The 25,896-nt window shown below is 49.1% G+C and overlaps 4 protein-coding genes across 4 annotated transcripts; 2 read left to right on the top strand and 2 right to left on the bottom strand.

The window, feature by feature from the left end:
* Nucleotides 1-2,142: 2,142 nt before the first annotated feature.
* LTR64_001352 (uncharacterized protein) lies at nucleotides 2,143-4,758 on the top strand (the record flags this gene model as incomplete). Its single annotated transcript, XM_064895733.1, has 2 exons — nucleotides 2,143-4,351; nucleotides 4,400-4,758. The coding sequence occupies 2 exons, from the start codon at nucleotides 2,143-2,145 to the stop codon at nucleotides 4,756-4,758; spliced, it is 2,568 nt and encodes an 855-aa protein (XP_064758420.1).
* Nucleotides 4,759-7,667: 2,909 nt separating this feature from the next.
* On the bottom strand, nucleotides 7,668-11,368 carry LTR64_001351 (uncharacterized protein; the record flags this gene model as incomplete). Its single annotated transcript, XM_064895732.1, has 2 exons — nucleotides 7,668-8,023; nucleotides 8,077-11,368. 2 exons carry the CDS (start codon nucleotides 11,366-11,368, stop codon nucleotides 7,668-7,670), a joined length of 3,648 nt encoding a protein of 1,215 aa, XP_064758419.1.
* Nucleotides 11,369-15,672: 4,304 nt separating this feature from the next.
* On the bottom strand, nucleotides 15,673-20,913 carry APC1 (Anaphase-promoting complex subunit 1; the record flags this gene model as incomplete). The annotated part of the gene is made up of 2 exons (XM_064895731.1): nucleotides 15,673-20,849; nucleotides 20,910-20,913. The coding sequence occupies 2 exons, from the start codon at nucleotides 20,911-20,913 to the stop codon at nucleotides 15,673-15,675; spliced, it is 5,181 nt and encodes a 1,726-aa protein (XP_064758418.1).
* A 3,780-nt stretch (nucleotides 20,914-24,693) lies between these two features.
* Nucleotides 24,694-25,773, top strand: LTR64_001349 (uncharacterized protein; the record flags this gene model as incomplete). The annotated part of the gene is made up of 4 exons (XM_064895730.1): nucleotides 24,694-24,914; nucleotides 24,968-25,324; nucleotides 25,379-25,538; nucleotides 25,606-25,773. The coding sequence occupies 4 exons, from the start codon at nucleotides 24,694-24,696 to the stop codon at nucleotides 25,771-25,773; spliced, it is 906 nt and encodes a 301-aa protein (XP_064758417.1).
* Nucleotides 25,774-25,896: the final 123 nt, after the last annotated feature.

Raw genomic sequence — 25,896 nt, 5'->3', positions numbered from 1 at the left:
GTCCGCGGCAGAGAACAAGGTTACTGTTGGCTGAAGTCTGAAGATTTACTCAGTGATCTCTCGAATGCTTACTGACTACCGTAAATGGCTACAATATGACAAGTCCACCGATACGTTCTCAAGTGCATAGTCTTTCATAGCAGCGCGTAATAGCGACGCGACCTGGAGAGCCTAGGCGTGTACAGCATCTGAATCAAAATCTCATTTGATCGTGGGATTTTCCGTGAAACTGCTTGTGTTGGAGTCGATTCCCCGACCTGTCAGATTGAAGACAGATTGAAAGTTATAGAGCAAGACGATAGCTATGTTGTTGCATCGAGCTCCGACTCGCATAATCGGAGATTGCAAATTGATCACGATATGTGTGTGCACGTACCTTACCGACAGTCCCATGCGGCGGGGACGTCAAGATGCTTTGGATGATCGGCGTACGGTATCATCGTCTGCAAATCCACCTTATAAACATTGTAAAAAGTTATTCTTGCGGCATAGGTTTCGACTTCTCAGCACTGCCGGTTCTGCCGAAGTTGTATCTGCTTTGACGTCAATGTGATCGAGGACGGTGAGGACGTGTTACTATTGCAACCGGCCATGTATGAGATCAGGACACCTGCAGATGACATTCAGGGTGTTCATAGACGAGTAAATTTGTAAATGGACAGTGATTTTGCAGTCAGATGTTCCAGCAAGTGCGTCCAACACGTTCCGTGAGGCAATAATGAAATCGTAGGATTGAAGCTTCCACCCGTTTCAATGGCTACCCACTGCGGACCATTGAGCACAGAAACCGAGCCACAACAACGGTCGTCGACGTGCTTCCCACTCGAAGACACTGAAATTACCACAATTCAGGCACATAGCGCTGCTATCTCACAAAATGTGATCAAATGTGCGAGCAAATGACGTTTCTCTCCAGATCTCAGGACTGCCTCATTTCACCTTACTAGCAGCCTAATGTTTCAGCCTATCGAGTTTGAGATTGGGCCCTTAGGGCAGGAGCGCGGGTAACGCAGTATCACCCACCGATTGCACTTCACAACAGAAGTTCAATCACAACGGCCAAAGATCGTAATGCGAACGTCTGGCATCCATCGCCCTTGGTTCTACGAATACTCGTGCGCTCCGATTGCACCCTTCGAATCGAGGACGACAGTGTGGCAAATGTGGCTGGAATGTGGCTAGAGACCCTGTGGCGCAGGTGTGCTGATCATTACACAATGATGAGGAGTTGCCGGTGAGAGGAGACTTCGGTCTACGACGAGGGGTAGTCCACACGACTAGACTGCGTTCACGGATCCGAAACTGCCTCTTCAAGTTGCGCGTCCTCCTCTTGGCTTGCAAGACCCACCTTCAAATTTGGCGTTCACTAGCCACGAAGCAATTTTTGAGCTGCGTGGCGCTCAGACGGATGATCCTAGTCGCTCCAATCAGCCCAAGAGAAGGCACCAAACCCAAAGAGACCACAATCCGAGCCACAGGTGCCAGGGTGCCCGGCCTACCTCGTCACGCTCTTGCTCTCACAAGCCGATGCATCCTTGTCTCTCTTACTGCTTTAGCAAGTCGTGTCTTTCATCTGGCCTCTCGTAACATCCTGGCTAGGCTTGTTCTCTGCCACACTCCACTTGCAAGGGCTGCTAAATTATCCCGTTTACCTTATGCCTGACCTGAAGCACCTTTCCAATCTAGCTCACCTAGAACGTGGTCTCCCATTACCTCACTCTTCAAGTGCATGTTTGCCGATCTGTTTTCCCATATTCAACTTCAACGTTTTCATCGACCACCATTCATTCCCTAGACATTCGCACGTTCCCCTTGAGCAGGCCAACCGACTCCCACCCTAACAATCACACGCGTTCGAGTAGGCGCAGCATTGTGCAGACGACCCAGACTCACTCTATCCCGGCTGTTTATCTTTACTCGCTACTAAACGACCAGTTATAGTGTGATGCCTGATTCATGGCATCTTTAAACTGAGGCTCGTCGTCAAGCAGGACAACGCCTGGACGATCGACTGGCACTTCGAGCGCAATTTCATCTGAGACGTACAGCCTGCTACATCAGATGTTTCGCAAGCGGTCCGTTCTCTTTACGCTCTCATAGGCTCTTCAACTTCGTTTCTCCGGCATAGGGAAACTAACAACTATGTTCGCGAATAGACGTTCTTCACAAAAGCCAGACGAGGGGCTGTACGCGGCGTTCAGACAGACTTTCCCTGAAGTCGGACCAGGCACCTCTTCAGCCGGTACAGGCCCTGGTGTGCCGGTCACTTCCCAACTCGGAACCTCGTCTATCGATGATTCCAACATCGTGGATCCTCCTGATATTCATAGGTATGTCCAACCTCTAACTTCCAGCTCTTCGCTTCCTGCCTTTCCATCTCATGGTCAACACATTGCAGTCATGGCATCCAGTCATGAGCATAGTCCCTTTGCGACTCAAACGGATCGACCAGCCATAACTGACGATTACTTCAGTAGATCAAACTTCGACAATGTCGCCAATGCTCCGAAAGGGACTGGCACAACGCCGAAACCATTTACTGATCAATGGCGATTGACGCCTTCATTGTTGGATCCTAGTTCCTACGCCTTTTCCGCCTTCGCCAACCAGCCTCCAGGATATTACACACCGACGCCTGGTGGCTTCAACACTCTCTGGCATAGTTCTGCTGCAGGCGATCTTCACACTCCGGGTGCCCTTGGTCTCAACACACCTTTATCTCTGCCACAATCAATGCACGCCTTCCACGCCAGCGATCAAAACTTGCAGTACACACATTTCAACCCACAACTGCTGCATCCACAACAAGCTTTCCACGATCCATTCCATGCACAATCGCATCATCATCACCTTCAACAACAACAACAACAGAATTTCCCACACCCAGGTAATTACATTGGACTTCAGCATGAAGATTCTGGATATGCGGCAATTGATGATTCGTCAAAGAACCCCACCCCAAATCAAGAGGTACAGCCGGGTCTTGCACCACCACCCATCCAGCAGCATGATAGTGGTGTCTCGGTCTCAGGCTACACTTCTGGTGAAAAGTTTGTGCAATCAATGCAATCATCAAGCTCTCCTGACAATATGAGTAGATTTCGGTTTCACACCACTCTCAATGCGCCTACTGCCATGGTTCGTAATTCCGACGAAATTCCCGTCACATACTTGAACAAAGGCCAAGCATATACTATGTCCGTCTACGATACAAATCCTCCAACATCTACCCAGAATCTCAGGTATAGGACTTACGTAAGAGTGAGCTTCGAAGACGAGCAACAACGAGCAAAATCTGGTGCTTGTTGGCAACTTTGGCGAGAAGGTCGTGGTTCCAATGAGGCCCATCAAAGAGGTGGAAAACTTCTGGCTGTTGAGTATGTGGATCCGAACCAAGGGGGCGACGACACCACAAGAAAGCCGCAAATCGAGCTAGAAAGAGCATCATTCGACGGCTTTATCGTAAATTGGCATCCCAATGATCGCACGAATGGTGTTGCGGATTGCTCAATATCTGTGCGATTTAACTTTCTGTCGACCGATTTCAGTCACTCGAAAGGCGTCAAAGGAATCCCTGTCCGGCTGTGCTCCAAGACGGAGCTCCTCACGACTTTACCAGAGAAGTCGAACAATGAACCAGAAGTCTGCTTTGCAAAGGTGAAGCTGTTCCGTGATCATGGTGCGGAGAGAAAGCTTTCCAACGACATTGCGCATGTCAAGAAGTCCATCGAAAAGCTCAAGCAGCAGATTGCTCAGGCTGAGGCTGGTGTTGGTAACGTGGGAAAGAGGAAACGTAGTGGATCAATGGCAAAAGGTGCCTCCTCGCGCTCCAGAACGCAGAAGCATAAAAGAAGTTGGTCTGCTGACTCTGACGCAGAGGGAGGAAGACTTTCCGCGGAAGAAGATCTCCACATGAAGCTTGTCGGATTGCAAGACATGTTCTCTTCGACGCGGCCAATGAGCGTCCTGTACCTTAAAGGTGATCCTGAGGACGATCCGGACCTCTTTCCGGTCAAGCTGGCTGGAGGCGATGCGCCAAGACCAATCGAGCGAGCCAAAACATGGGAGTCAAGGCAGTCCGGGAGCGAGTCCCCAACATCGGGTCCTGGGTCACCAACACCAAGCTCCGTCTCGCTCACACCGAAGAGAAAATTCTCCGAATTACAGCAGTCCATTATTGAGGAGGAAGAGGAAGAGCCAGAGGAGAAAAAGACTGCTAAGGCTCGCAGCGCCTCACCGGAAAGACCGGCAAAAATGATCAAGCGTGAGGTTGATATAGGTCGGCAAGATCTCTACGCTCTCGATGTCGACAGTACTTACGATCCACCTCCTGAGAGGCCCGTCAAGCCAGGTAAGAAGTCAAATTCGGTTCGAGGAAACTCAGCTAACATGTAATTAGTGGCATGCTTTTACGTCAAAGACAAGGAAGCTGCAATACCCTACTACCGCGCTGTTTATCTTGCGCGAAGAACCGTCGAAGATTTGATACATTGCATATCCGAAAAGTTCGGCATTGATCCGAACAGAATTACGAGAGTGACGCATGTCAATTCCAAAGGTCTGCAGATCATCGTCGACGAAGATGTTGTCCGTGAGATGCAGGAAGGACAAGACATGATTGTCGAATTTGCTCCTGCGAAAAGCGAAGTAATAGACAAGCACGATTCAGACCCCCTACTAAGTGCGGGAATTGACGGTGATTCTCCTCCTCCGAATACCACGATACCCGATCCTCTCGAAATGTGGCTCAACTATTAGTTCCGCGATACGATTTTACGACCCCTCAGATTGTATCATATATTGACAGCATAATCTCTTTACGAACACGATACACATGGACGGCATTTTTATGATATCCTTTCTGATTTTCAGCCAGACACCTGGCATTTTATGATACCCCATGGCTAAGCCACTCTATACAGTACAATTAAGGTGTGCAATTTTGTCAAAATCGATGCCCACATGGGTGTCGGGAGCTTCACAAGCAGTTACATTCCAGGTCGAGCGTGCGGTCTAATAGAGGACGTTGAACAAGGCCCACGCTCCCGGTTGAACTCATGGGACAGGATTAGTTAATTTTCATTTGCGATGAGATACACGAACATTCTGGATACCCTCATTGGTGGCATTGTCACTAGCAAACTATTCCTATTGGAACATGTTCGATCCTGGTGATGGTCATTTTGCTCGGCAAGTATGTAGCGACTCCTGCCTCATGCAGAAACTGGTTCTGTATGTGCTCTGGAAGGCGCATCCGCGGGTCACGCACATACCGAAAGAAGCGATTTCATTACCAGTCTTACAGGACATTGCTGTAACTTTTCAATCACTTATCCAAGTTGTTATCCCGAATGGTGTTTTCAGTTTTCCACTTCTGCATTCATGTTTTCCCATTCCACGGGTCATGCACAATGAGAACATATGCATCTGCGTCAAAAACCGTAGCGCTAATTGATACCACGAAACAATCATGTGATTGGTGTGAAGTTGAAATCAAGCAGATGCTCGGCTACATCGACTAAAATTTGCTATTCACAAGTACCAGTACGAAGTTGTTTCGTGGATTCCACGTAAATGTCTGAGTTGTTATCTCAACAGCAAACAGACAAGCAAACGGCGCCTGTCACCGATGATTGAAAGCTTGCCACCAGTCACGCCAGTGAGGAGTAGCAAGTTGTTGTCCAAGGGGAGATCCGGAACAAGTTCCAAATTTAGAGTAGAGATAGCGGTGACAGAAGTATCTTGTGCATCGATCGACGGCCACGCGGAGAACACATGCCCAGGTAGGTTAGCACAGAGCATGCAATCCTGTGGGATGTGTATGCACGGCAACGATTCTGAGCCTGGACTCACTTTCTCTCTCATTGTGACAGTTTTGCTGCTCGAGCAATCGTCATACTGCCCAAGCGCATTAAGTTGAGTGACAGGAAGACTAAACGAGCATAAAGAAAGAGCCGCATTTGCACTTCCGACCCTCACTGATGAAACCGTGCCAGCGCATGACGCACCTGCCACAACGATCGAACATCTTAATTGGAGGCTTTTAGCGAAGGAGGCTACTGCATAATAGGTCATCGCATTTCCCAGCCACAACAACTCTTGCCGTGAAACATACTTTTGATCCACTTCTGCAGACTTGGGCTGATAAGTGGCTTTGCACTGCAGGCTTGTGCTCACCAGGTGAGGAGCCGAGTCGCTCGATGGCTGGACTAAATACGCCACCTCACGAGATGCGGCTCTCCCATCGACTTTCCGCGAAAGCTCCAACTTATCAATCCCACTCAGCAGTAGCGAGATAATCATTACCCGTGCTGTGGCAAATCATGGCTTGTCAGTACTGTGCTGTAAGTTCAAGCCACTGACATTTCGAGGCATGATCTGCATTTCGATGTGGCAGTGCAGCTTCATCGAACACTTTTCTTAGGGCTAGAAGGACTCTTCTATCATGTACTTGCGATTTCAAGTTGTCGTAAGCTTAACACGAGCAAACTTTCGAGGTCATTTCATCGGCCAGCGAAGAGTTGTGTGATTTGATCACAATCTTGGGGTGAGTACTCTCCAGTCCTCGTTGTGTGCTTCTCCTTTCCCCGACAAGAGAGAAGACTCATACCCGACCTGGCTGTCACCAACGGTCCGCTCTTCATCAATGATGCGCATACTACATTACAGACTGCATAGATTGTTCTTTGCCTGTTCGTGCGTCCGTTGCGTATTCGTTCCAGTCACAATGATCACTGAAACCTCACGTCCATTCTTTTTTGTGATTCATGGCTGTTTCACTCTATGAATTCTGCCAAGAGCTACGTCTAGCCCGCAGGCTCTAGCAGCAACCCTGTCAGGCTTCTATCCATTGTACTTCTGAGCACATGATAGACGTGTGATCATCGCACAACCCTACGAATATGCAGTTACGAGGGTCTGACAGCGGATATCCTCGTCCGTTGACTAACAACAGGACTCGGAAATAGGATTCCAAGTGTTCCGCATTTTTCATGTTGCATACAGCCGTTGCTTCCGCGACAGTAATGATGAGGGTGCGGATTAGATTGTATAGCTAATGCTTCTGGAAACATATTCCATACCAGGTAAAGCCGACAAGGTGAGAACATTCGTTCGAGCGGTATTGCATGAACAGATATTCACTGACGCCATTATGAGAGTCATCGTCTACTGACTGACGAGCTTCATCGCTCTCGAAAAGTGCTTAGCCGTGTCTGTTTCATTGCCTCCACTTTTGCCACACGAAATTCATGCTAACTCCAAGAGAACAACGAGCTTATCATAGAGCATTAGCCTATCTTCTCCAAGCCTGATCTGCAGATTTCACAGGCAATATCGCAAACACAGTCGATCAAGCCCATGTTCGTGATTTTTCTGTCAGTGCCGAGGGACACACTACACCCCTATGAATGGTCTATCGCACGGTCAGCACCTGGTCCAGATAACGAGCAGAGTGACTTTCAAGTGATACCCATAGCTAAAGGTTACGAAAACACCGTTTGCAAAACACAAGCTTGTAGTATTCTGCCTGTTTATTTTGCCTATGTGCTGGCTAACCTGAAATATTACCAAAAGAGAGAATATATCCAATGACACGAAAGAAGTCAGTCGCTTCAATCCAAATCCTTCATTTATACGATCGTACCCACTGTGTCACTACACACTCACTACTCCTCCCGAACCACTCGTTTCTTGACCGTGTTGATGGTACTACCACCAGTTCGTGCCTTCGTGGCCAGACCATAACCATACGCCACGCCCACAGTGCTGTCAGCGTGGAAATCGCCGTATTGGATATAGTCGAAGTATGCCGTGCATGACCACATATCAGCAGTGTTGTCGAAGTGCAAGTCGAAGGACCAGTATTTCTCCTTGTGGCTCGGATCGGCCTGGTAGTTCGTGGTGAATTCGGCGCATCGGGCGATGGCGTCGCACTCCTTCCTCTTCTTGGGGAAGGTGGTTTTGCCTGCTGGGTAGCCTTGGTCGGTGTAGTCGGCTTCTGTCCATGATGAATCGACTCGATCTGTGAGTATGTTAGTTGGTGGTTTCATGATGTGGTTGATGAGTGATACTTACGACCTGTGCCCATGTATAGCTGGTTGTACTTGGTCTTGGCGCCCTTGACACTTGTTGGGCAATTGGCTGGTAATGTTGTTGTCGTCGTGGTTGTCGTCGTGGTTGTGGTAGTGCTACTTGTGGTCGGTGTCGTGGCTGGAAGAGGCGAGGCAGTAGTTGAAGACAGCATGGTCGTCGTGCTCTCAGATGTGGTCGTGTCGACTGTCGTCACTGCAGTCGTCGGCTGTATCTGGGCCGTTGTTGAAGTGGTCAAGCTCGAGGTTGTGCTTGTCGTCAGAACATCCGAAGTTGTAGTTGTTGGCTCGGTACTTGTCTGAGACTGAGTGCTGCTACTAAGGGGCTCACTGCTACTGGTTGTGGTGGCCTCTTCGATGCCTGAGGTAGTAGCAGTGGTCGTGATAATCCCTTCGAGGTCCGATGTGGTAGTAGTGGTGAAGACTGAACTTGCGGTAGTCGTGCTGGATTGCATTTCAGACGTCGTGCTCTCAGAGGTGGCCGTGCTGCTAGCTATTGGTTCACTCTCGCTCGTAGACGTGGTGGTGATTAGCGCTGCTGTAGAACTCGTGGCGCTGGTTGTATCTAAGGAAGCTGTTGTTGTTGGGACGTCTGGACTCACAGTAGACGTTGTGAAACTAGTTGTATGTGTTGTTGTGGTCTCTGGTGCCGGCGCTGAAGTCATGGTAGTCGTACTCGATTGCATTTCAGATGTGGTGCTCTGAAACATGGCTGTGCTGCTGGTTGTCGATTCACTTTCGCTGGTGGTCAAGGTACTCGTTGAATCTGCCGCAGTAGTCGTCGAGCTGGTCACATCCAAAAGAGTGGATGTGGTCGAAGCATCTGAATTTTCAGAAGAACTTGTAGAAGTGACTCCGTTCAAAGCAGTGGTCGTTACCGAAGTAGATTCAGCGAAGGACGTCGAACTACTTGCATCGACTGTAGTGGTCGACGACGTCGGCTCTGGTGACGAGGTTGTGGAAACGGTTGTGAGCGAAGAAGTGGTTAACGTCGAAGTTTCAGCTGTAGAGGTCGATGTAATCTCAGCGGTCTTGCTAGTCTCTGGACCACTGGTGGTTGTTACAACGTCGCTTGTCGTGGTAATAGTACTAGTTGAGGTGGTCTCGATGGCTGGATTATTCGACTCGGTACTGGTAGTTGTAGTAACAACTTGATCAGAGGACGTCGTAGTTGTTGCGGTTGACGTCGTTGTCGTTGTAGATTGGCACGATCCGGACCTAAATGCAGCATCAATAGCTGAGTGAGAGCCTCCACCGTATTGATCATGTGACAACAGGAAGCAGTTTCCAGCGAGCTCATTGGGCCCAACTCCTATTGCCTCACGATAGAAATCCACCACAGAGCACTGGTCATAGGTCTCACACAACTCAATACAAGCTTCAAGTGATGCAACGCCCTGGGTCCAGAAGATGATGTTCTCACCACCGTTATAATTGTACTGACACTGCTTAATCCAATTGTCGCCCTGACCCGAGCAATAATCTCCACCTTCGCAGACTGGTACGGCAGTAGTCGTTGCAGCAGCCGAAGTGCTCAATGTTGTGCTAGATACCTCAGAAACAGTCGATGTAGAACTAGTGACAACTTCCTCAAGTGAAGTGGTCAGAGAGGTAGAACTAGTAACAATAGGTTCCTCCGTTGTGCTGGTGGTGATGGTAGAACTTGTTGGAACTTCCTCGAGCGAGGTGGCCGTGCTAGTAACAGAGGTAGAGATAGTCTGGATATCCTCAAATGAGGTGGTCGTGGTGGTGGTAAAGGTAGAACTCGTTGTAATTTCATCGAACGGGCTGGTCGTGCTGGGAGCAGAGGTAGAGCTAGTACTCGTGAAATCTTCTTGCTGGGTTGTCGAGGACAGGTCTGAGGTGGTCGAGAATGTCTGCAGGGTCGCAGATGATTGCGAAGTGGTTGTGGTAGCAGTGGTTGTTTCAAGCGCGCTCGTTTCCATTGTTGTGCTCGATGTCTGTGGGTCTGCCGCGGTCGTTGAAGAAGTATCAGATGTAGTAGTGTCGATGATAATGACAGTAGATGTAGTGGTTTGATCTATATTGGTTGTGGTAGTGCCCTGATCAGTAGTGCTCGAAGTGGTGCTTTGATCGACGATAGTGGTGGTTGTACTAAGAGCAGTTTCTGTTCTGGTGGTAGTGATGCTTTCCGTGCTTGAGCTACTCGTGGCTCCAGCAAAATCGGTAGTGGTGGTGGTAGTGGTGGTGGTGTCTGGTTGTGATACACAAAACCCAAAGCCTCCTGGGCGGTTATGGCATGTATACCCAGCACAACATTCCTCGGTATCCATACAGATGGAATCAAATGGTACACAGGACGCACAACTGCCCGTAATGCCATGCCCGCTTCTGACAGCGCACAGGCTGCCACTCTCACATCCTGCTAGATAAAGAGCTCCCAAATTCAAATTAGGGATGACACAAGTTGAGCCGAATAGAATTGATGCGGATGTAGTAGTCGATGCAGTAGTTGTTGTTGAGCTCGCGGACGTCGTGCTAGGCGTATCAGTTGTGGACGATGTCGTTGTTGTCGTTGTCGTCGAGAGCGTTGTAGTTGGTTCAGAAGACACAGTTGATCTTGTGGTTGGGACAGTGGTCTGTGTTGTAGTAGTAGTAGTGGACGAGGTGGAGGGGTTAGCACTCGAAATCTTGTAGCAGGAATCGAAACCTTGCTTGTATTGACCAGTAGTGCCAGCAGACTTCAGGAGGCCTTTGTTGTTCTTGTTGAGTGTAGCTGCAGCACAACCTGTGTGTTTCGAACACAGCTCAGCTACCTCATGAATGCTTGCAAGAGGCTTCTTCGATCCAATGTCCATACCAACAAATGTTGTATCTTTGCAAAGACCCCAGACGTCTCCGTTAATGGTCTGGAAAGTCTCGGTTGGGGGAGCGTTACCAGCACAAGGACCTGTGTCCCCCTTGGACATTCTGTAGACAGCAGTGAAGAGCGTATTAGATTTGGCACTTCCTTTCTTCTCTTTCAGATGACCTTTGGCGCCCTTGAGTGTAGCATATTTACAACCTGATTGCTGCGAGCAAGCTTGTGCCAGTGCATCAATACTTTTGACTCCATTCTTCAAGACGGTAATATCAGCATCGAAGTTGGTTGCCTCGCAAACTCCCCAGACGTCATTGTTCAAAGTCTTGATGGTCCGACTAGGAGCAATACCACCAGCACAAGGTGAGTCGGTGGCTGTCGTGACAGGTGTGCTGTCGCGGTTTTCAATGGAGGCAGTAGCAGCGAGCGAGAAGAAAAGGAATGGTAAAGAACGCATGGTGAGCAGGACCTAACGAGTCGGCCTGTCTACCTAGGTCGAAAGAGTGACTTGATTAGCGAGATAGAAAGTTTCCAGTTGTTTGACCCATGACTTCGGTCCCTTTATAAAGAAGTCGCCATACTCCTCCATTACTCCCTACTGTCAACTCAACGACCGAAACATCAGCAAGCAGGATAGCAAGTATAGCCCCTGAGCAACTTCGGGCCAGATCAGGCTTTCAGCTGCTCTATGAAGCTGTCGAGGGCGGTGGCGGGAGTGTTCTCTGAAATTAGCCAAGAGACAGGAAAGCCATCAAAACATTTCTTCAAGCCATACGTCTCAATCAGGTCTGAGGCTGAATTGCAGGAGTACGAAAACAATATCAACAAGCACCTCTTCATGTCAAGTCATGCTTGCGGCGCAGAAGCGAGAATGTGAAGGCGGGTATTCCGATGCAGTAGGATCTGATATCCGTCAGCATGGTGAAAGTCGTGTCAGCAATTGAGCCAGAACTGCTTGGCTCAAGCATGGCGTCGTTGTATTTCAGGTATGCCACTTTTGCGGGCAAACATGTGTGCTATACTGCGTACTTTCTAGCGAATGAGAGTTGTCCACTGAACTAAGATTTGTGTTCCTTGCCATATCCGACGAGGTTTAGTCGAATAGATCAGACCGATGCTGAGGTCCACCATTGGCTGAGTATGCAGGGATGATTGGGTCTGTGCAGTGGAGTTCGGGTGGAGAGACAGCTTATGGCTTTCCTTCTTGTACTAATGATCAGATGCTGTATTCGATCACACAGACAGCGCGTAGCTTTGGATCGAAGCGCGGAGAGGGTCTGCACCTGCCCACTGAATTATTAGCTATCAACATAGTACTTAAGCCTTCATATGCTCATGGTGTGTCTTCGTGGCATAGACGTAATCGCGAAAAGTGTCTGGTGGAAGTGTCGTTGCCCACGTGCATTGATGAATGTTGATTCTACGTCCCCGAGCTCTAGCATCTCGGAGCCTTCCATCGTCTTGGCAATGTCCCAGAAAATATCTTGCCAAGATATATGTCTTTTTGAACTAAGCGGGGAGATCTGCCCCTGAATTTGGCCGTGTTTGGAAGAACTTGTCTATGAAACACGAGGTGGAATCCTTGACTTATTCAACCAGGTGCATCTGGCAAGGCCCGTTGTTGCAGGAGCGTTTATCATTCGTCCAAGGTTTACAAAAATTGGCTGAGACTTGATCGTTTTTAGCAGGATCCAGAAATAAGTGACCAATATCGAAAGTCGTCAGGTAGTGAGTCCGCCACCCATCGTGTGCTTCCAGATGTGATGCAGCGTCGACGTTGACGTTTTTGGCCAAGACCACGACGCTCTAGTCTCGACTTGTGTTGCTGTCTTACGGTCAGCCGGATATTTTCCACGACTGGCACACGTGAGGTGTCGTGTAGAACCACATTCAGATACCACCAGATCTTGGTGGCGCATTGTCCACGGCTGTGAATATGGAACAGCTTTCACATCACTGGCAGACCCATCCACTCTGATCTGTGCTTGGTTGTGGCCCTGCATGTCTCGGACCCAAGCATCTATAGAAAGATCATTGAAAGGAGGTCAACGATAGCAACTGCATTCAGCGCGTCTTGATGCTCCTTTCAGCAACATGGAGTTTGCTTTCCCAATTCGTCATGCGCAGGTGAGTTGTCACGACGCTGGTCAACAACGTGATTGCGCTTCTCGATCAGAACTTCCAACTGATGATCAGTCTCTGCACTGGTTCGCAGGCGTACCTGACTAAGCTTGAATATTTGTTTTGCCGCTCTTTTCCACGTTCTTCTTCTGGCTAAGTTGGTCGTTAGCCTGCAATCGTTCGTGTCGACCGCACTCCAGGCGTGCCTGCCAGCATATTATCCATCCACAAGAGCAACTTGAAGCCGCTAGTGCTCGAACAGGGATGAAGAAAGGATGGCCTTCTAAGCATCTGTATCATGGCATAAGAGACAATTTGGGATCTGGAATGTACGCAGCTAACTATCAATATACCATGGCATGTACCTACGGAATGATGTACTCATTGTTCTTCTATTATAGTTCAAGGAACATGAGAAGAGCTCGATCGCAAGTGATGAGTCTTGCAACCTTAGGGAAAAGTTCGCTCTTCTCTAAGTCCCAAGCATTTGCTAAATGAACTAGAACAATACTCGAGAATTTGGCAGTGTATCTTAGAATTGAGTAAGGGCAATACGAGGTGCGTTCTGTCCATCACCTAGCAGTGAGCCTAAGATCTCATGAGCGACTACCTCAACTACGTCCCAGTTGCACTCGAAGAGCGCTCTAAGTTCTGATTGGCTCCCCATAGTACTCTCCTTATCGCCTCGTCAACTTTCCCCTCAAGCACTGGTCTACTGACCATGCCATATCCCAAGGGAATTTCCGGCACAGCAACGGTAAGGATCGCTCAGAGCACAAGTGCAATCGTGTTGCTGCAGTACTACTCCACCAGAGTCAGTGTTCCAGCCATTTTCAAGCTCGTGAGCACTGTTATTAGCAGTCTAAATTTGTCTCGTATCCTTCAGTGCAACTGAAGATCACGGCAAGCTCGATACCATCAATGCCCTGAATCGTTGCGACGAAAGCGTGTCTGAGCAGTATTTGCAAGCGCTGGATCTATTGGAGATGTCCAACTTCCTAGCGATGAGTCCGCCACGTCCCTGAATTGTGAATTACTCCTAGAAGGAAGCGTGAGTTACTCGTTCCAAGGCGTTCGACCTTCGAAACAGCTGGAAGAAAATTGGACCGCTTTATCGCGAGTAATGCTGTGGTTCGTGGCTGCAAGTTGTGGCCTCGAGTTCTTTCCAATGTGACTGGCAAGAGCTCGTCAATGAATTCGTGTATACCTGCCTACTCACTGACTGACCACGTTCTTTACCTAGCACGACCCGTGGCAGATCATTCAGCTTCTCTGTTTCCGAGACCACAAGAGTGGAGTGATACTTCTGGCATCTTACCACAACGTCTTCTCCTTGATTTCATTGATCTGGAATGTCTTCCGATGCCTCTTAAGCCAATGATCAAATCACCAACACGACACCAGAATTAAGCGATAGGACAATATCGCAGCCAGCATATACATCTGCTTCGCTTGCGACCCCTCGACGACTCGATCCACAGAGGTACTCATCGACCAAGTCTTGGAGGAATCAAATTGACCCGTTACGAGCTCACCAATAATATCTCTCAATCCACGGTTCAGCAACGGGACTAACGATATTGTGCAGTGGTCGTGCAGATGACCAGGACAGTAAGAGTGTGAAACAAGATATGGTAGAGCAGAACAGGGCGACTATGCTTGTTGCTTCGGTAGACCAGGAAGTGCCTAGTAATCCGAAGTGTGGCGCAGCGGCTTCCACTTCGATCTGTAACTAGTGACCGTTAGCCCCTTCGTTAACAGGTGTATGCCGCTAATTACTCGAGTACAGGCGAAGGCGGCAAGCTCATATCGTTGTACCGTTTAATCTACACCAGAGACCATGTTTTCATGCTTGAGACATCATTCCTGGGGTCTAATTTTCATTTATTCGAGCCGAGTATCGTGGTTCCCTGGCCCTGGGGTGGGGCGTAGCTTCAATCACATCGTAATCATCTTTTTATGAACAACTTCGCGCTCGATACTCCATCTTCCACAAAAAACATAGCAACCAGGCGCTAGGTGAAAAGACGTTGAAGCGCATTTGTAAGATTGTAACCCATGCGTAATGATACCACGATGATCAACCGCAGCTTTCTCTCCACATATGCTCTGCCGTAGCCTCGACCCAGTTCCTTTCAACCACATCCTCAAATGAAAATCCTATGCATTGTACTCACACAACAAACTAAAATCCTCGTCCTCATATTAATCACCACCTTCGAGATAAGGACACTAAGAACACAAAAAAAAGCAAAACATTCAACAGCGAGGATTCGCTGGTTGTCTCCAACCCAACTACTAACTCGTCGGCGCCTGGCTTAAGTACGGGTGATCGAACGGGAACCCCTGTTTTCCAAACCCTATGGTCGAATGCAGAACATATTTGTGTTGATAAGATATATGTAGCATCATGCTTAGCAACCACCACTCACTAGGAATTAAAGCATGATAGAAACTTCGACATACTTACAACTTGCTGGCTTTCAAGGAGGGATGGCTTTGACTTGTTAATGTACATGCGTCGCTGCTCGTAGCGTCTCGTGCTCGTTTATACATGCGCATGCTTGGGTAGTAATAGGAGTTTCGCTGCTACCTAATCAATATTTAAGGTGACTGCTCACCTATCTTCGTCCAAGCGTGTCACTCAACTTCGGCTGTCTGCTCATCGTTTGTCTGTGGTTGACATAACTTCCAGATCTTCCATCTCAGTATGTCAATAACATCCTCTTTAAGCCATATCGCCTGTCCAGCATCCGGCACGTCCTCGCTACTTTTGTCCTTGTCCATCACCACATCCTGGTCAAGCTCTTTCTCTCTAGCCATCCGGTCAGCCCATGACAGTAACAGTTTGACCTGCCACACTTTGTCGTAACTGAGTGGCCGCCGCATGAGCTCGTGCAGCCTATCCGGTCCAAGCGTCCCTAAGTCAAGTTCCAAGTGTGTATCAAGAGGCGTTGTGGCAAGTAGGGTTTTACCTTGCTTGACGATCACTGCAGAGTCATCTTGTTCACTAATTGGCGTTGCTGCATTCGACAATGCAAGCTCCCGCTCAGCATGATCAAGCCTTCTGAAAGCGGCCTGGTCAAAAATCCAGCCGGTCAGGTTATTCACAGTAGGCAGAGAAGACGTGTCATGCGTCATTCTTGTAACTGTGGTACCCGGAGCGGATGTGGATGGCAGACCATGTGCTTGGTCCTCGGCCTGCAATCTTGCCTCAAACGAATCAACATCTGCTTTGTCGTATGAGGCCAGACGATGAAGAGTGATTGAGATACCTGAAGATGAGGCCTTGTAGATGTCTCTGAGTGTCTGCGGTTTTGGACGGTCGGCCTGGTCATCATTCGGCGCTACGACAAGTTCATCAAGGACTCGCGTGACTGGCCAGTAACTTTCTTGGGCAATATAAATCGCCCTAATGATGTCTAGGTCGGATAACAGGCAAGGAGTCCGAAGACTGGAAATCGACCCATCTTCCAACTGAATCGAGGCCTCTATACCGCTAAGCACCTGCCCGTTGTCTGCATCACGCAGTATCAAGCATCTATGTTCGACGGCAAGGACCCACAAGTGCCTGAGCGCCTGTAAGTGAGCACGATTGTCAAGCACATCCACAGGGAAAAGAGGATAGAAAGCTATCACAAGACTTGCAACAGCAAGATTAGATGTACCAAACGTTGCCATGCCACCACTCAAGAAGAGTGATCCGATAGCCATGTGCGAAGCCAAATGCGAACCATAAGGGGTGTCTTTATCAATACGGCCGTGGAGTGCTCTAAGACGTCGATAGACCTCGAGATCACCGGAACCTGCCATGACAGTTGAACACGATAGGGCCAAGATGTCAAGACAATTTCTGATGCCATTGAGTGTAACCTTGGCATCGTAGCTGAGAGCGGTCATGCGTGAGAGACGCAGGAATTGATCCAGATAATTCAGCAACAAGTCCCTCACGTCAGGTCTTTGCGAACCCGCGAACTTAAGGGCCAAAGCAAAGCAGATACCTGCAACGATGTGGAAGAAGGGCAAATCGTTGGTGACTAGCCTCTTCACTGTCTGCAAGTCGAACCTAAATTGATGCTGTTGGGGTAAGCTTTCTTTGATGAAGGTCTGTTCTGGACGCATCGAGTCCCACATAATCAAGTGCCGGGCAAGGGTTCGGAGAAGAAAGACGTCAGGTCGAACATACTCGAACTGGTTCTGTGTGTCGGGAACGTCAATTTTGCGAGCTATTGACGCATCGTTCGTCTTCAAGAACATGAAAGCAGTTGCGATGACTGCCCCTGCTGTGGCTCGGTCAAGCACATGCACGAGGTGAACATTTTTGGTCCCAATGGCAATCGCTAAAAGTCGCTCAACAACTCTCATGCTGTGCAAACTCTGGAGGCGAAGTCCATGGCCTAGGTTGATGAGTCCCAAAGCTAGGCCAGCCGCGAGTCGGTAGCCTTCATCACGCAAAATTGGTTCATCTCCTGATCGTTCCTCAGGCTCCTGATTCTCAATCTCGGCTACCATCACGTCAGACATTCGACGATGTTGCGTATCATGGTAGAGCAGTCCAATGCCAATCAAGCCAGTTGTCTGGGTCAAGGGGGACAAGTTGAGCTCAGCAGCTCCTGGAGGAAGTAGACAAGTGACATGGACCGACAGAAGCCGTGTGGTCAACGTGTCAGCAGTACCTCGGTATGATGCTGCAAGGCCAAGTAGAAGACCGATCGAAGTCATCGTGTGCTTTGGCGTCAGGTACTTAAAGGCCACCCATTTTGCCAGTGTTTTCAAATGACCGTTAAGTCCAAGAGCCAACAGGAAACCAGCATAACGATTTGTCAATTCTGCGGGCTTGTTGTACAGGATCCAAGATGTGTCAATAAAATGTGCCGACTTCGAAAGTGTCAACCCAGCGGACGCTCCATTATGGAAGAAGGCCCAGCTCACTTTATCCTCAGTGAACAGAGCCCTGTCTGCGCTGAACGTCATTGTCTGGCCGCCTTCAGTGTCTGATTTTGGCCGCAGTACACATTGCATGCTGAATTGCGCTCGAGGAACCATCTCCGTGAGCAATGGTGTTCGGGCATTGAAAAACATTAGTCCGCGGCCAGAGACAACAGCGAACGTTCTCCTGGTGGCATACTGTGCCAACAGTTTCTGTGCCTCAAGAGCATCCGCTTCAGTCCAATTCGGCTGTGGATCGTACTCTACTTCAGGAGGTCGTGCCTGATTGACGAGTCTCGCCGCTTCTTGAAACCGTCGGTCTTCACTGAATATTGACCTTGTGACTGCCTGTCGGTCGTTTTCAGTCACTACATCCCATTTGCCCATGGTCTCAGTATCGAGTGCTTGGGTGCAAATCGCGTGCATGTCACGGGAGGCAATATGTGATACAGGATTGGCCGCGTGGTTATTGCTACTTTTAGTGGGAGTGTATTTGCTTGTGAATGTTGTTACGATTCCTGAGTTAATAGTGCGTGGTTGACTCGAAAGAACACTCTTTTTTAGCACTTCAGGTAATACTATGCTGGGAGCTTGATGCTTGTTTCCAGGAAGTATTTCCATGCGCGGGCTATTACCTTCTATCATAGCCAGGACTTTGGCTGTATGTGGCAGCAGTCTTGCAGACTCGATGAGTAGGCTGCCATCAGCCGTTGCTTCTCCAGCAGCATGGACGAGTTCCACCAGGGTATGATAAGTGGATGGATGTGACCTTAAATTGCTGTCGATATGATCGAATATTAGTAACGGTGAAAAGGGTTCAGGTGGCACTTTCAAGTTGTCGATGGTTGATTTGTCAATATCAGATTCGATAAGGTCAAATCCTTGTGCAGTAAGCTGGGCTTGCATAAAGTCCTTCCACGTCTGCCACTGCATCCAAGAGCACAATTGCCAGAGAAGAGCCAACAGAGTCACTCTGTCGTCAACGATGGCGGTATTGGTCACAGGTCCCAGCCTCAACTCTTCTAACAACAAATAGAGAGCGACCACCATGTTTGCGAGAGTCGTACGACGGACGTTCCAGTCCTGGTTGATCGCTGTTGGCAGATAGCCCTCCGGCCCTATCATGCTTTCTCCAGATGGGCTTTGTAAAAAGTCTCGCGTTAGATCAGTAGCTTTGAGTAGCCACGATCGCAGCTCGAATGGCTGGAAAAGATCGATGGCTGTTAGTGGGGTCTGACGTGCCGAAGAAGTTCTTTTCTCGCTTGGCGTCACATCGTTACTGATCCAGCACCATGCTGCGTTCTGCATCCAAGGAGATGTGCCCCGCCTTCTCTCAAGGGCTTGCATTTGCATCAGATTAGTAGTATCGACCGACGAGCCACTGCTCATCCTCGTCTTTTTCTTGCGACCAGGAGTGGTCGATTTGGTCTGTAGTGTACTGATAAATGGAACTGCCATTGTGAAGAGCACGACAGCGAGAGCTAGGTCGGATGTTGCTGAGGCGTCCTGAGATTCGAGCCACGACTCCACTTCCCAGTATGCGACTAGCAAGCTATCTTGTAACTGCGTAGGCAGATAAAATCTGCCAAGCTGGATGACACGTCGGGCAAGGAATTGTTCAGGTTGCAACACAACTCGGAGCTCATGGTCGCGTTGCAAAGTGTCTGCAAATACCAGGCGAGAAGTGTTGAATGTTGCCTTGAAGCACGAGACGTTGATTTGGTCTGCTGGGAGGACATGGTGAAGCCCTACATCGTGCTTGCTACGATTCGTGGCGTCGAGAGAACCATCTTGTTTGTGAACAAAGTAGTGCTTGGGCAGATTGATGCGGAACGATGGACTCCAAGGAGCTTCCAGATGGAGGACGTCGTCCCCTTGTGACGTCTTTGAAAGTACAAGAAGCCTGGACACAATACCATCGGACACGAGACACGCATCTGCAATATTCGTGCCTTTGTGCATCTGAATGGCCTTCAGCTCTGGGCGCCTCGATAGCAGAGGTTGCTGCAAATCTTTGGGAGAGTCATTCCGGATGCCTATAGTCACGACGGTCATGAGTTGGGGTTGAACTTCTAGCACGCACACCGACAGTTGCCGTTGGAGGGAGTTTTCCTGTTGTAACACATTGGGATGTGGAATGACAAGCACTCTAGAGACGTTGACGCCATTGGCGGCTGACGAGCTGTGACATGTGAATGACTTCAACTTGATCATGTTCATATCCTTGTCAAACTTGCCGGCAGTGTCTTCAAGATCAGTGTCTTCCATATTCATACCTGCAATACCCTCGCTGAAAGATAGGCGCATGCCACTTTCCAGGAAAGAAGTCGTGTTTGAGACGAACGATGCCCTCGCAGGAAAGGACTTGCGACCCGCAAAGCTATTTCTTTCCGTAAAACTGGCGATAGAGCCTTCTTTCCGGAGATTTCTCGACAGACTCTTGCGACTGGCGACATTAGTATCGTTGAAGGTCGAACGATCGGTTGCTGGGGCAAGGTCCGTCCTGGCAAGCATAGAGCTAATACGCCTTGCTGATCTGGTCTGAACACCAGCTGGCTCGAAATCTTGACCGAGCTCAGCAGCGAGATGCTCGATGTTGGAGAGCTGAGAAGATTGTGGCTTAGGCTCATCATCAACGAAGGACTGCACGACTCCGCCGAAGCTCTTACGGGGATCATCGACCGGAGCTCTTCCACTTGCAGTTCTGGGCAGGTCGTGCACATTAGAGCTTTGTCTCTTTCGATAGTTGGTAGCGGATGTCTTAGCTCGGGACGAGGCAATGGAAGACTTGGAAAAATCGACCTGCCAGATAGTCAAGGTCGAAGTGATCCTATTGAGAGTGACTGCTATGCAAACATCGTTGAACCCTGTCGCTGGTAAATGTCCATCTGTTGATAAAAAAAGCACTTCCTCATTTGTTGAAAGCAGAGGACAATCAGCATTATCACGCATCTTTTTTGATCGACTAGTAGCAACAACACCCATCTCTGAAAGCAAGTCAGTGATGCAATAGGTCGGTGCGACCTTGGGTTGGGCATCTCCTGCGTGAGTGAAACCATTGCCAGATGCAAACAGATGGGAAACTTGCCGAGGTGTTATAGAGGTAGTTTGTGAAGCTGAAGGCGGGACTGTAGGGTGACCAAGACCAAGCCTCTCGTTCGAGGGAACGAGTGGCTGCAACATGCAACCATAAGAGCAAGGCAGGGCTCTCGCAACCTCGAAATGCAAAGGTATCACATGGATAGCTCCTGAGAGGCAGAAGATATGAGCTTGTGTTCTCAAGATCACGACCAACGCTGGTTCTTTATCCTCGATTGGCTGTTTGGTTGTGTGGTTTGAAGATCCTCTGTCGTTAATGGATGTAGATGGAAAACAAGTGGTAAGTGCATGAAGGATGGTTTCTCCCTCAATATCGAGATTGAAGACCCTCTCGATGGAGCCATTGCGCGACCACACAACACAATGCTCGAATCTCACAACTTCATCTATAGCACAGCAGCCTTGGTCGTTAATATATGGCTGTTGAGTCCAGTGATACTTTGACGAGTCGGTGTCTTGAGGCAGGAATCCCTCGGAAACCAGATATTTGTAACCAGTTGGTTCATGAAGGCCGATGGATTGCAAGCTTGCCATACTTCATCTCTGTCAGGAAGTGCAATTTTTCGAGCAATGTAAGATCATCCATGACCTGAGACGTGCTGTGGCAGTTCTTTACAGATCAATGGAAACAACGACAAAGTGAAGTATTTTGATTGCGGCAGGCGCGTCTTGACGCGTTGGGACAGTAGAGTAGCAGCTTCCTGATCAGCAAACACATTCCAGCCTGGTTTTTCCACTGACCAAATTCTAGGCTCGTGCCAGTGGCTGTATCTGCCACCCGAAGTCTGAAAGTAATTTTAAACACGATGAGTTCTCAAATTCGTAGGACACAAGAAAGTGTACAACTAAGGTGAGTGCTTGTTCTTGAGTTGGATTTGGAGATGATCGGCGCCAAAGTCCAGCACCTTAGCAGTCCAGCCATTTATTGACGACGCCTATCAGCTTCAACCTTTCTTTTCAGCCTCTTACGTCCTCAATATATCCGCTCTTGTCCACTGACGGTGCAACAATCGTGGTCTGCGGTCACAACCAGGGATTGAGTGTACTCAAGGTCTTCGCTGACAATGACCACCTGAACGCCGCGCTGGAGCGGGAGGATGAGCCCGACACCCAGACAACAACCACCGTGAGCACCTGGCTCGAAGTTGGCTACGATACTCCCGTTGTGTGTCTAGCATTTCCCCCTATAACCGCAGCGACTCGAGCACCCGAGTTTCTCGAGTCAAATTTGGTTGTGGTCGTTGCCTGCGCTGACTCGTCCATAAGTTGTGTGTCCCTCAGCCTCGATCATGACACCAAACGAAGAGGACGAAAACAGGCTCCCACAATCACCCCAGTCGCCAGCAGTGAATTGCATCATGATTTCATATCTGGTCTCGCTGTCACATGGACAGGAGACACGTACAACGAGAAGGCAGATGGTGCAAGATCGCACAGTCGAGCCAGATTGGACCAATTGTCACATTCACTTCTGATGGCGTCCACCTCAACTACTGGTAGTGGTTTGCTTGCAGTACATCGTCTGCCTCTACAAAAGCATGCTGGAGATCAGGAAGTAGGCACTACACTGTTAGCACGGCAATTTCTGCGTGTGCCTTTACTGAATAGCACCGTTGCATTCTCACCTGCCACTTACCCTTCCACCCGACATGGCTTGCTACTAATCGCCGTCCCAACCCTGGGCCTGGTAAAGATCTTCAATACTACTGGAAGTGGCGTTGTAAACAGAAAGAAAGAGATGTACGATACAAACACTGTCAAGGAGTACCCAACCTCTATCCCCATCCAAAATATACTGACCTTGCATGCTGGCTGTTTATCCGACCTAGTCTTGCCACGACCAAAGCAGATTCTTGATGCACAGTGGTGCACACAAGGCAAAGGTATATTGGCTCTGCTAGAGCACGCCCAATGGGGTGTATGGGACATCGACGGTTTGACTTCGCAGACACGTGCAAACCATGCCACTGTTCAATTAGCTACCCGGCCTGATAAGTTCTCGTTCAGTGGTAGCCTTTCGTCTACGTCTTCGCACTCTCCTTCACCACGGACAGGTCAAATCACAGTCTGCCCACAGTCCTCCGCATCGTCTCTGGATGAGGCATATATATTGTCGCATGACGCCGTTAGTGAATTTGTTCCATCACTGGATTTCTTAAGACGATCAGAGTCCAGCAGTAAGACACGTCTTCAGGCTCTGCCCGTGATAAGATCGGCTGGGGAGCGCCAACAGAGCATTGGCAAGCTCGTCTCGAAGTCGGCTGAGAATGGTGGTCTTTTTACGTCCTTCAGCCAGAACCCAACTCTGCTTGTCGTGACTGATTCCCGACTAATCATCCATGGCAAGTCTCGTACTAAGCCAAGCCACGATCCCTTCAATCTCAATCTACCCTCCAGAACACGAAGCAACCTTGAGGCTACTGCAGTCGCAAAAACCAACGATCAGTCGCTAGATCTAGATGCGATGGACAAGATGATGGACACCATGGATGCAAATACACTCGGGGCAACCATTCACGCCTCAGCGAAGCACGCTCCTGCGTCCAGATCCTCGTCGACAGCACCACGTTCGGCCTTGAGGTCAAAAGCTGCTTCTTCTACACCGACCAAAGCTTCAAAGTCAAGACTCTTCGTGGACAAGAATGGCAATGGTGCAGAAGAACTATTTGGTTGAAAAGGCATGGATTGCACTACAGACAGAAACTAGAGTTACAACTAGACGATCGCAGTCGCGGCCTCTACATGAAATCTCGCCTTCGAACACTCGTTGTCTTTTCCTCTTTCCGTTCGTGATCGCGATGCAAGGTGGAGCACAAGGTGAGATCAATACCTTGATATTAGCTCAGTATTCCTCGCGAGATAGCAAACATGCGTCTCATCAGGAGAGTGCTTACCAGTTCCGACTCATAGTCCGGACTGGGTTGAACTCCTCGAGTTGCTCAGCAGTTTCTTAGCCTTCGGGACGTGATCAAGGACAACATATTGTTGAGGACGCTGATACAGTCGAGACATGTGTTTGAGGTCCGCGGCTACTTGTGCTAGAAACCTCACACTGAGTGACAATTGAATTGAGACAACATACATTGTAGTAATAGCATACAAAAACACTTTTGAAACACACATGCTTCATACACTTTTGAATCCATGATTTTTCTCGCGTCGCGTTGCCAACGAGCCTTTCTCCAAATCTGCTGTATTGTCAGACACTAGTGCCTGCAACGTCGCTGCCTGAACTACAGTTCATCGTTCAGTCATTAGCTTTTACCCGATCTCTGGCCTCTCCACGTCGTTCTCGCGACACTCGAGACAGACGCCTCGAATCTAATTCGGTACCGAAAAAAGAGAAGGATCGCTCGACTCCGCAGATACGTCGCTACTTCCCCATCTCCTCACAGAAACTGTAATCCGCACCAACGTGACGACTGATCTCGACTGCTCCTCCACATCTTGAGACTGCAAAATGTACCTCATCAGACGAAGTGCGGGGACAAGGTACAAGCGGTGGTCATGAAGGGTATAGTACGCTCGTCGGAGCAGCCGAGGGCTTCCTCTATCCCGCACCATTATAGCTGAGCAGTAGAGGACTTCGAAAGACGATACCACAACAAGACAGCAACAGCACAAAAACTCACCATGTCATACCCTCAAGGTCTACCGAAAGGCATACAAGGCCAAGTCGACAGGGGCGCGATCAATAGCCACGTAACAAACGTCTGTCCCGAGGGCACCAAGTTTCATGTCCTATGTGTAGGTTGGCTCGAAGCCGATGAAGGTTTCGTCATTCGAGGTGGGAACACTTCAGTCAAGAGCAAGGAGGGCGAGAGCTTCGCGAACAGGCGACGAGAACTGCCCATGTACGGCCCTTTTATAATTCTGCTAACTAGCCCAAGCTAACACTGCTATATAGGTACTGCATCCTTATTGAACACCCTCACGAAGGTCTCATCCTCTGGGAAACAGGCTGCGGGAAAGACTATCCGGAAGTCTGGGGTCCAGTGGTCAGCGACATCTTCTCCCGAGTCCGCTACGAACCTCAGCACGAACTTCGAGCCGCTGTCGAAGCTACAGGTAACAAGATTGAGGACATCAAGAAGATCATCATCGGACATTTACATCTCGATCATGCGGGCGGTTTAGACGAGTTCATGGACAGAAAAGATGTTGAGATCTGGGTACACGATCTGGAGCTAAGAAGTGCCTTTTGGAGTGTAGCTACAGGTGCCGACGTCGGTGTCTATCTAGAACACTACCTAAAGCTCGGCTTGTACGTCAAGATCCCAAAATACAACAGGAAGAAAACAGCTAACACAACCCCTAGGAACTGGAAGACCTTCGACGAACGAACCTTCGATTTCTGCCAGGGCATCACACTACACCACCTCCCGGGCCACACCGATGGCTTAATCGGTATGCAAATCAACATGCCAGTCATGGGAACATATCTATTCATCTCGGACCACTGCCACGTCATCGAGAATGTAAGTCTCTACCATGAAAAATCGCAGACGAAACAAAGAGAGACAGTACTAATTCAGAGTCAAATAGTGGCGAGACGGTATTCCACAGGGTTGGCTTGCTAGAGATCATCCCGCTTGGTTCAGGAGCACACAGCGATTGAAGCAGCTGGAACGTACTACGAGAGGTCAGGTTATTCCGGGTCACGACAAGGAGACTTTTGAGAATCTGGTTGCGCAGGCTAAGGTCTTTACATAGGTGATGAGAAGGTGGTGGTGATGAAGTACTTTGAAGTAGCTTATGACAACAGAATTGTTGCGTATATATGCCGAATACACATTTGCGAGCCAAGGAGAGTGCCGTGGACAGGTCGAAGGTCGA

This window comes from Lithohypha guttulata (genome assembly GCF_036872675.1).
Source record: "Lithohypha guttulata strain CCFEE 5908 chromosome Unknown scaffold_1, whole genome shotgun sequence".
In the NCBI taxonomy this organism is placed as follows: Eukaryota; Fungi; Ascomycota; class Eurotiomycetes; order Chaetothyriales; family Trichomeriaceae; genus Lithohypha; species Lithohypha guttulata.
This window is presented reverse-complemented; position numbering and strand designations above follow the sequence as displayed.